At 37.9% G+C, this 12047-nt stretch overlaps 1 protein-coding gene across 2 annotated transcripts in view; it reads right to left on the reverse strand.

The window, feature by feature from the left end:
- Nucleotides 1-7393: 7393 nt before the first annotated feature.
- LOC142977146 (neuroglobin-like) overlaps nt 7394-12047 on the reverse strand; it is a 33258-nt gene continuing 28604 nt past the window's right edge. For both annotated transcript variants that reach the window (XM_076120884.1, XM_076120883.1), the window contains 2 exons: nt 10451-10682; nt 7394-7593 (listed from right to left, as the gene is read on the reverse strand). In XM_076120884.1, the coding sequence (XP_075976999.1) occupies nt 7420-7593; nt 10451-10682 (406 nt within the window). In that variant the 3' untranslated portion in view covers nt 7394-7419. The remainder of the gene's footprint in view (nt 7594-10450; nt 10683-12047) is intronic.

Consider the following 12047-nt stretch of genomic DNA (forward strand, 5'->3'; position numbering starts at 1 on the left):
TTAAAAGATTCGTAGCAATGTGAGTTGGCTTAATGACTAGTTATATGAGTGGGTGTCTTTGGTAAAGCTAAAAACCGACAATCTCAGTACCGCAAGTTCAATAACTTAGCTATTGAGCTAATGGGATAACCGTAGCTTATAGTATTAAGTAATAAAAACATATAGGCCACGTTTCCATTTATTTGTTTTTTGTTTATGTAGAGTCACGGTAGATTTATACGATCCGAATAGTAAAAATAGAAATAAATTGCACTGTTAATATTGAAACTACCGAACGAATATTTTTCTCTATGCAGATTACAACGGAATACCTAATCGCTAAAGCTCTGTTCGAAAAATATTTCTATCAATATTTTGATCTCCGGAAATTGTTTGCGGATTAATCTATACAAAAAACTATGATAAAATTCATCAACGTTTTTGCCTGAACGGTCGCCATCTGGCACGGTGAAATGGATCCAATCAAATCAAGTAATGAACAGTAAGAAATTAGATGGAATCGAGTGTCCATCGACGATATTAATTGATGTCATTATCTACCTGACGGGCTTTAATATGTACTTATTGTACTTATTAGATAAAGTGGTATTAGGTTATCAATTGATGATAAAATTATATAAATTGACACATAATAAGAGTTTTATATTGATAGCTTACCTATAATTATGTATTCTGCATGTACAAGAAAACGTCTTAATGAGATTTGTTTTTTTAATTTTCATAAAATCTTTCTTGTTATGTGCTGTGTTTCCAAAAAAAAAATAATACTATTAATATACAAGAGGTGTAGTTCCGTGAAATATGTACTACTGACTAAGGCTTTGATTGTTTTTTTAGACCTTTAAGATACGTTTTTAGCTAGTTTAATATTTATCTCATATTCGCTGGTATGCCTATATTATATTATCGCATATTCGAATAAATACGTTTTTTCAAACACTCGGTGCAAGGACTAAAAACTTATAAATAAAATTTTCTATAGTATGTAGTTATGTAAAAAAGCTAATTGCGATACTCCACCGTACAAAAGGTCCTTAACCTTTTTGGAAATTTAATAACATTACTTGAACAATCAGATATTCTAATTAGAGGCTGAAAAGGTCCACAGTCGACCTGCCAGTCCCTTTGTGAAGACATATGAATAGAACCGATCTTGAATAGGATCTCAAATGAATATACAACGCTAATTATAATTTATATATATTATATAACATTCGATAGAAATGACCAGAATATTCGTCTTATACATACTGATTCGTTAAAACAAATCTAATAACATAAGTATATTAAAAATACATAATAATATAATATATTCTTAAATAATAAATTAAGATTTGTACATAGTAAATAGTAGATATCTGTGTTTTTTGCGAAATTAATAATAGCTGTTGTACAAAAATATGAAGATCATCGGTACCTTTCTTTATATCATTGTGTAGTAAAAATGTCCACTAAATAAAAGGGAGATATGCATAATATCTATGTGTATCTCATATGATGGAATACAAATTAAAGATACACTTCTAAGAAATCTAATTACTTATACATACTTACATTTCTTCTCAATTATTTTAGCTGTTTACTAAGGCTAATTGAAATAATACTCATTCTTTAAAAAAAGTTGTTGTTACTATGCCAAGAAACTTCAATTTTTACAGTACACGTAGGATGTTGAAAAATAAGATTGTCAGAATACAAAATTGAATCGGACCATTCTACTAAATGAGACTTTTTGTGGCGAAATTTTATTTAAGGAAGTTTTCCAAAATTAGCATTAGGATGGTAATGCGGTTTAGTCTTTTAATACAAGTGTCCTAAGATACAAGAAGAAAAAGCTCTTTTATCTGAAAAGTAAAAATTTTCATATTGACAAGAAAATTTAAAAACGATAGTTATAAAGGCTACTTTTAAAAACACAGAATCGATCCAATACCTTTTTTTTTGTAAGAGAAGACACCCCTACGTAGAATTCTTCATGCATACTTGTGCTTGCAGCAATAGAAAAAGTCATACAATAAACACTTCAGGCACAAATATTTTTATCGTTATGTTATAAAAAGTTCTTATACTATCTATTCCTAAGCAAAACGAACTTAAAAAATAACTTAAATTTAATAAGTAAAATGGTAACTTACTACCGTACTTGGTAGGGGAGAGTGGGTTACAGTGAATCGCGGGGTACAGTGAATAAATCACTATCACTCAGTGCGTATTACACTCAGGCATACGTAAAAACGTGTTTTAGCCATTCGTCCATACCCCTCTCCTCCTAACTAGGCGTCGATGCGCTGTCAAAGCTAAAAGTCCAACAGTTGCAAACCACTCAGTAAACAAGTAAAGAAATATTTTTTAACGATTTTTTGAAATTTGTATTATCTCCTAGTTAATTGGAAATTCGGATATTTTCATTTTGTCGTACGTTGTCTATTGTCTACATGAATTGTTAAGAATGTTGTTTTGTCAATAGGAATTGTAGTTTTTATCTTGTTTATTTTCTCATTCAATAATGGCCCATGGGTTACAGTGAATCTTTTCTTATTGGGTCACAGTGAACTGCTACTTTTATAGGTAAAAATACCTCGTAATCGGGTAAGAAAAATTAAAATCGGGCAAAACTTATATTTGATTACCAAAATTCTGAGCGGTTGATAGATCGACTGGTATGAATTCCATTTACAACGTCAACGTCTTCTAGTCGTCATAATGTTGATAATAATAATGTTAAAATGTCTAGCTAGGTATGTTGGCTGGAAATGGCACCAGAGTTTTGAATTTAGATAAAACTAATACTATCATCATCATCATCATCATCATCATCTCAGCCGGGAATCGTCCACTGCTGGACAAAGGCCTCCCCCATCGAGCGCCAATAGGGCCGGTCCTGGGCCGCCCTCATCCATCGGACTCCGGCAACCCTTACCAGGTCGTCGGTCCATCTTGTGGGGGGCCTGCCAACACTACGTTTCCCGGTTCGTGGTCGCCACTCCAGAACCTTTCTGCCCCAACGGCCGTCGGTTCTGCGAGCTATGTGCCCTGCCCACTGCCACTTGAGGTTCGCAATTCTTAGGGCTATATCGGTTACTTTGGTTCTCTTGCGGATCTCCTCATTTCTGATTCGATCTCGCAGGGAAACTCCGAGCATAGCCCTCTCCATTGCCCTCTGGGTGACTTTGAGCCTTCTGATAAGGCCCATAGTGAGCGACCACGTTTCAGCGCCATAGGTCATCACTGGCAACACACACTGGTCAAAGACTTTCGTCTTGAGACACTGCGGTAATTCGGACGAGAAGATGTGTCGGAGCCTCCCAAACGCTGCCCAGCCGAGTTGGATTCGACGAGTGACCTCTTTCTCGAAGTTGGACCTACCTAACTGGACAGTTTGTCCTAGGTAGACGTAATCGTCAACAACTTCGAGTGTAGCGTCGCCGATCTTGACAGGGGTGGGTCTGACATGGCGGTTCGACATGATTTTTGTCTTGTCCATGTTCATTTTGAGACCCACTTGTTGGGATAAGCTACTGAGGTTATCGAGCATTGCGCCTAGGTCTTCCATGGTCTCAGCCATGACTACGATATCGTCGGCAAATCGAAGGTGAGTCAAATACTCGCCATTGACGTTGATGCCGAGTACTCTCCAATCCAGAAGCTTGAAGACGTCTTCCAGTGCAGCGGTGAACAGTTTCGGAGATATTACATCTCCCTGTCTCACGCCACGCCGCAGCTGGATAGGTTTCGAGTTCTGGTCTTGAAGGCGGACTGACATGGTGGCGTTTTCGCATAAGCACTTCAACACTTCGATGTACCGATAGTCAATTTGGCACCTCTGGAGAGACTGTAGCACTGCCCAGGTCTCGATCGAATCGAAGGCTTTCTCATAGTCCACAAACGCCAAACATAGGGGCCGGTTATACTCCTCGGACTTCTGTATAACCTGCCGCAGCGTATGTATGTGGTCTATGGTACTAAAGCCTTTTCGGAAACCGGCTTGTTCGTGAGGCTGGAAGTCATCGAACCTGTTAGCGAGACGATTCGTAATAACTCTCGAGAACAGCTTGTAGACGTGACTCAGGAGCGAGATGGGCCTATAGTTCTTCAAAAGAGCTTTATCGCCCTTTTTAAAGAACAGCACCACCACGCTCCTGTGCCATGCCTTAGGCGTGGTACCCTCGTGAATGACGGAATTAAACAGTTTTCGGAGAGCTTCTAATATCGGCTGTCCGCCCGCTTTTAGAAGCTCTGCTGTTATTCCGTCATCACCTGGAGCCTTGTTGTTCTTGAGCTGTCTGAGAGCCATACTAATCTCCCACAGGTCGATGTCCGGGATATATTCGGTATAGTGTCGGGTTAGTGCGGCTCTTGGATCTGTTGCCGCACTGCAAACAGGTGATCGTGTGGACGTGTATAACTTTCCGTAGAACTTCTCTACCTCACCCATGAGCTCAGCTCCGGAAGATATGATTCTGCCGTCCTGGGTCTTCAGTTTGGTCAGCCGGCTTTGCCCAATGGACAGATCCCTGGCAAACACCTTAGAGCTCCTGTTCCGCTCAATAACCTCTTCAACACATTTGGTGTTGAATTGGCGTATATCGCGTTTCAGGGACTTTGAGATCCGTCGATTGAGCCGCCGGCAGACTGTCACGTCACCGGAGGACTGCAGAACCATCCTACGTCGTTTTTCCATGAGCTGTAGGGTAGGGTCTGAGAGTTTTTTAGTTCTTTTTGGATGCTGGGTCTTAAAGAACTTGGACCCAGTCATCTGGACAGTTTCCACGAGCCTGTTGCTATAATCATCCACATCTACGCACTCACCTAGGCACTCGAATCGGTTACGTAGTTCGAGTTGAAAGCTCTCGGGGTTTTGAATATGAGCAGGTGCCGGTCGGAGCGTGGACTTCATCAGTCGTGACCGTTCGAGCGCTATGTTCAGATTCAATGTGCTTCTTACCATTCGGTGATCGCTCCCGGTTTTCACCGCATTGATCACAGAGACATCATTGAATATGCGGCGTTTGGTCGACATGATGAAGTCGATCTCATTTTTGGTCGCACCATCGGGACCCACCCAGGTCCACTTGCGGTGATTCCGCTTCCTGAAGAAGGAGTTCATCATAAAGAGTCCTTCCCTCTCCATGAAGTCGGCCAGAAGTTGACCCCGAGCGTTTCGTTGCCCATACCCAAATTGCCCCACTTTCAACTCATTACCGCAACGTTTGCCCAGTTTCGCGTTGAAGTCTCCCATGACAACGGTGAAGTAGGTCTGGGAGCTATGTATAGCCCGGGAAATATCCTCGTACATAGCCTCCACCTCATCGTCGGAATGTGCCGAGGTCGGGGCGTAGACCTGGATGACCTTCAACGAATACCTTTTGGTAATTCTGAGTATCAGGTACGCCACCCTTGTCGACACACTCTCGATCTTCACCACGTTGTTCACGAGGGACTTGTGGATGATAAACCCGACACCACCCTGGGACTGCTGGTCGCCCTCCCGGAAATAGAGCAGGTTACCTGACTTAAGGATTATTGAGTCCTCCCCCTGTCTTCGGACTTCAGATAACCCTACAATGTCCCATCGTATCCTGCTCAATTCTTCCTCCAGTTCGACTAACTTCTCGTCGGTCCGCAGTGTGCGCGTGTTATATGTTGCCAGGGCCAGTTGTCGTCGATTGTGGTAGCCTGATCGCTGCCGGGGATTCTTAGCACCCCTTGCCCCGCCGTTACCATGACCGCTACCATAGTCAGGAATAACGGGGCTGCCGGGGACTAGGGGCCGATCTTTTTGTGCCATCATTATGGGGGGGTTGTGCCATAATCGCCACGCTTGGCAGGCGGGTTGGCGATCGCAGTGGCGGAAGGCTCATCACAAGACGCTGCTGCCCGTCTTGTGTCTCGCTATTTCCTTCCGCCGTGTTAGAATGGTTTGACCGCCATTAGTCGGTTGACTGTTTGCACTAGTGGTACTAAGTACCTCTAGTGGGCGGTGGGGTCGTCACGTCCCGACGCCAATTACTAATTTAATTCGCGTCAATTAATAACTAATACTATAACAGGGCAAAAATGTGCTAAAGTATAGCAACCAAACGACGAAGACAAGTATCCAAGTTCTCCTGTCTAGTGTTTTTCTTTATAAATACTTTGTGCCCCAGTGGATTCACTGTCACCCAGACATTAATCCACTGTGACCCATATCCGGGTCACAGTAGATCATTTACCATTTTTGTTTAAAGTGGCTATAACTTGAAATTTTATATAGTATACGTCGTTAAATGCCTTTTTTTATAAATATTATATACCTACATATGTTATGATTTAAATACAAAGAGGCAAACTTTAGACGTAAACTTTAGACATACATCGTTTAAAAAAAAAGTGATCCACTGTTACCCACTCTCCCCTGCAACTTGACCGAAGTTTCACAGCGACGGGAAACATGCCAAGTCTTTATGCGAATTAAAATATTTGAATGTTAAGTGAAATATTGAATGAGTTCATGTAGAATAAGACGAGATAAAATCTCTTTTGCCAAGTTTTTTTGAAGTTTTTGTTATAAGACTGACCCACAATAGATGTGCGCGTTTTTCGGGGAAATGCGAAACGCGCGTCAGCGTCTCGTCTTGTTGCGTTGTGGCGGGTGTGGAGCGTGACACGCGGAGCTTGCACAGCGTGATCGCGGCGTGCACGCAACGACCGCGCTTTGCAAACGCCCGATACGCACATCTAATGTGGGGGAGAAGATTATAATAGTCGGATGAATATATTTTTCTTGTCATTTTCTAAATAGAAGAACTGCTATGTTTTTTTTTACATTAGTCAAAATGTATTAAAGATATAAAATTTGCATTAATGTATTAGGCAATCAGTTTATTGCACTTATCATATAAATATGGATAGAACTTTAGTATTTTTATATACGATGTTATTTACGTGGGAATTTGTTTAGCTATTGTAATACTATTTTATAATACATTACTTCTACTTAGGTTTTTCTAAATAAATATCTATAAAAATGCTACAGCTAAATTTACATAATTACTTTACATTTTTATATTAGTTATACTTAACTAAGTCGTAAAGATACAATCTCTAATGTTCTAAAAACTTAAAATATTATTCATAAACACTAAGCAGCAGATTTATTAAATAGTCTACTTGCATGACTTTGGTGTATAAGAAACATGGTTAGTTTTGTTACTTAAAAACAATTTTTAATATAACTTAGAACCACTTATTTTTGAGTCATTTAGTTTATTCGGTTCTTAAGTTATAAGAATTCATTATAATACTACCTTGACTTTACTTGACGTTTCAGCCAAATAACTTAGGGACTGTTCGCAAGCTAATAACACTGCATATTAGTGTTTACAAATACTGAACTAATAACTACATATTATCATAATCATTACATACACCTACTTCATGTCAAGATTCTGTTTTCTGTGGCTGTTTTCCATTCTCCACACCAGAGTCTTCATAGCCTTTGACAAGATTCTCTAGTATGAACTTAATAGTCAGTTTGTATATCTCTTCGATGTTTGGTGTGTATCTGTCGCCTAGAGTCGTTTTCGCTGCTTGTAGGAATGGTTCTTCAACTTTCTGTAACAGGAGAATTTTATTTGGTCAGTGTTTAATATCAATTGTGTTGTTGTCGACTCCAACGGGTAGACAGTGACCAGGTAGACTCTGGAAAAGGTAAAGAGACGAGCTAGACATATTCAATCCTGATCGGAGTCAGACTATCAAAGACAGGCTACAGTGGAAAGTTATAGGGGAGGCCTTTGCCTAGCAGTGCCTAATAACGTATTTAAAAATGAAAATTTGAATTGCTTTTAACTATTAAGTTAAAACCGCTGGTTCTTAGAAAACTCAATGAAATTTCGCGTTCTCCGAAACGGATGAACGTAGTTGAAATTCTTGAAACAAAATTTTGGAACGAACGGACGGTTCACACAAAATTTCGAAGAATACTCGGTTTTCATTGCGACCCACAGTCATCTATTTTAACTCATTATTTGATGAGGAAGATAACTTTAACAGGAAATCTAAAGTTAAAAAGTCTGACTTAAGTGTAAAGGGAAGGTTTTAAAGAAAATATTCGGAATGTGCATTCAAAACACAAACCAATGTGGTGGGGTTTTGAGTCGTCAAACTAGAGCGGGATTGGGCTGACCACGTCTGTTGCACGTCCGACGCTTTTAGCGTTGAGCTAACCACAGGCGTGCGGGACTAGACGAATACGAAACAACGATTGGAGTACTCGAATTTCGGCAAAATTTTTGATGAACTTGTACCAGGTAGAGAGATTTGGCTAGATTTATCAATGCTGTACTTAAAGTAATGTAAAACATGAATCTAGAGAAAGATAAATACAATATTCTAGTTTTTGATCGGCAAAATCTTGTTGTTATCTCATGATTTAAGTGGCTTTATTGTTCGTAAAACGAACGATTATCTTTACCATACATCAAAATCTTGTTTTTAAGATCCTGTATGAAAAGTTATTCAAATACGTTTTTGTACAGACTTTTTTTGCTAAAAGACTAGCTATGCCAGGAATTTTCGCAACGGATTACAAATTGTATAGTACTTTCAATATTTAGACCCTAAAATATTGGAAGGGAATCGAATATATTGCTCACTTGACCGGAAAACGGCTGAAAACGCTTTCGTTTTCTCCATTATTCTTTGATAAGTGCGGAAGCATTTTCTCATTGTACGGAAAGGGAGGATACCTATCGTTTTCTTATTCCCGTACCGCGAGGAAATAACGAATTATTTATAATGGAGTATTTCATTATATTACGGGAAGGAAACCAGTGATTTAGAGATGCTATTGTTTTATTTCGGTGGCTCACTCCTGAGCTATTTCGTTAGAAGGTATATTAAGTTGAAAGATGTCTGGTCGTTTTTGTTTATCTTCTGTTTCTCAACAGCTCTGTAATTCATTGTTTACATTCCAAGTAGATTTACATTTGCAGATTCAGTTAATGTTTTTTAGATTCCTGCATATTATATTGAGAAATATAATACTATGCACAACAATACAATTACGTCAGTAAAACTTTGAATTCTTAAATACAAGGCAAGAAACGTTCACATAAAGCAAAATACCCTTTAATAAAACAGCATAGTATGCTGTAATTCAGTATAAAAATGTACAGAATAGTCTAGACTTCGTAATACAGCAACCCTCAGTATTCAGCAAATGAAATCTTCATCACATTTCTCGCTCCGGGCTCGGACTAAAGACAACATTTTACTGAGCGACTTCAGTCAGCATATTTTAAATCGCGTCTGCTATTTTATTTCAACATTTTTCTTCAAATTGTGCTTAGGACTCAAGAAAATGCATTACTTATACGTCTCGCGCTTCCAAATGCACTTTTTAAAACATCACCGTCTCTCCTAAAAGTGCTCTTTGGTGTTTCTTTTTGAGTCAGTTGCATAGCTGTTTTTAGCAAATCGTGCAAATTTTCTACCAAAAATCTACAAACCTTTCAATTTCGTATCTCTATGTTATATTAGCGTGCATGATATTAAAAGTATCTATCATACTTTCTATTTGTCATCTACAATTTTACAACAGAATAAACTGTGTTAAGGTCAATTTGGGTATCATTGACAGTGGGAATTTGAACTAGTTTCGATAATTTTTTCATATGAAACCAACACAATTGATAAAGGTTTGTTTTAGTTTTGCAACTTTTATCAATTGTGTTGGTTTCATATGAAAAAAATATCGAAACTAGTTCAAATTCCCACTGTCAATGTTACCCAAATGATTCAAAGTTACCCAGGTTGACTGTACTGAACAAGTATAAGAAAGAACGACTCTATTGTCAATTACATAGAAAGCCTATTTCAATTCTATGCAATTCATTCCTCAGAAATGTTTCATAGTTTAAGAATCACCGAGATCTCGTTACCAAGTCACATAAGTAATATAAAACTGTCGAGGTAAATGCACTTTTTCCAATTTTCATTCAGTACAAATCTTTCTTCAAAGTTTGTATTTAATTAAATGGAAGACGTTGTTATTTCAGTTAATTAATTTTCAGCTAAAGTACTGTTCTTTATATTTGTTTGCTTGTAATTGAAATGTGTAGATACTTATGTTAATTTTACTTTGTGGAAACTTGAGTGTAATAGGGTCCTTAAAATGTTGGGTATCATGTTTATTTTGTTTGAAGTTAGGCGGTTTTGTTACTTTGTAGGCCAATGAAACGTTTTGTATTTTGAAAAATACATGAAAAGATTCTAATATAAACAGACGTAGGTACTTCCGTTTTTGGTGATAGAACTGCAATCTACACACAATCAAATATGAAATTTCGCATTTATTATGTGCCGAGTTTCATAGTAAAAAATAACAGAATTATGATTTATTCCTTAACATAAAAGCACATTAAAATAACTTAAAACGAGTATTTAGTTCAATTTTCAATAAACCCACCCAGAAATTCTCTGCCTTGAAGCCAGGTACTTGATGATGCGTAGCTCCAACATGCCTGATGTAATCAAAGAACGCGTCCACATTCCCCAGTGACTTGATGCCTTCGTCCAACGTGTGCATCACCTTCGTCGCATGTTCTGACAACTCCTCAGAACTGTGCAGTTCACCGTTCTCTTTCAGTTCAGCGAATTTCTCGAATAGATGGAGTAGATCTTCGTTTTCTTCGAATAATCTGGAAAAGTAAAGTTTTATTTTACTAATTGGTATGGAATTATGGGCCATAGAAGTAGACGAAAGTAAAAAGTAATCTCAATTTTAAAGGCAACTCTTAAACTGGTTTCGTGGGAACTTTAACAATATATTAGACAACATACATTAAGCTAAAGAATAAAAACATTCTGTTTTGGTAATAGAAGTATTTTGCTCTGTTTGGAAATCGAACTTACTCCGGATACTGTTTATAGGTAAGGCGTAGTGACCATTGTATAAAAGAAGGGATATCGTCATCATTTATCAAAAGAAAGTTCAAATCACACAAGCTACACAGAATTCAAACTTTCCTACGCAAGTAAACTGAACAACGGTATTACAGACTAATTTCTGCATACATTTTTGAATAAATTCAACAAACAAGCGTAACACAATACCGTGCATTACTTTTGTTACATTAAGGCTTTGTTTCCGAAACAAAGCTCCATTCACTCATTCACTCGTTCACTCAAACTTTTGACAGTTGTAATGGATACAGAAATACACGTACAATATGGTTTAATTTTTGAATGAATTAATTTAGAATACGTTGCTTGTGTAATTTACATTCGGGTTTCTGTTTGAGACGCAAGGGCTTGTTTCTTATTTAGGTGAATGTACAATGTATTAAGAGATTGCTTAAGAGATTTTTAGCAGTTGCTTGGAGTTAGTGTCCAATATGCACTAACTCCAAGCAACTGCTAAAAATCTCCTTAAAAATATTTTAGTGAAATAGCTTATCTGAAGGAGTCTAGGATCAACTTAATTATATTAAGAGTCCACTTAGGTGATTGATTGTGCCACCAAACTTGCAATCTAATTAAGTATAACAGAATTTAACTCCTGAGCTAAGAATATAAAGCTAATTAACCATGTTAGAGAACTTACTAATGCCTTAAAACAAATACACTAGCATTTCCACTTCATTAAGAAGACAAGTTTCTTTGACAAGAATTTCTTAAAGTTAAGTAACAAGAAGAACAGAAGATTCCTTTCAATAAGCCTTTAACAGGACAAGTCTTCAGGTACAAGAGGCAGTTTCAAATGATAAAAGCAGCTATCAATGGGAAGTTTGACTAGCTATCGGAGAGATTCCACAAAGTAATAATAAACTTGAGTTTGTTGAAGTTGTTGAATTCGATGCCCAACTCTTTACGAGTGGATAGGGTCCGGTTTGAGTACTTTGGATGTTAAGGCTCCTTTTATTGTGATGTTATTTGAAAAGTGTTGCTTTAAACGAGGTAAGGACGGTTTTCGGTGTAGTTTAACGTTGTCAGTACTTACTTACACAATAACTGGGCCTTAGTTTCTTTAAAATACTGCAGCAGATTGTATCCCAACAAAAGAA

The sequence above is a fragment of the Anticarsia gemmatalis genome, chromosome 12 (assembly GCF_050436995.1).
Source record: "Anticarsia gemmatalis isolate Benzon Research Colony breed Stoneville strain chromosome 12, ilAntGemm2 primary, whole genome shotgun sequence".
NCBI lineage: Eukaryota > Metazoa > Arthropoda > Insecta > Lepidoptera > Erebidae > Anticarsia > Anticarsia gemmatalis.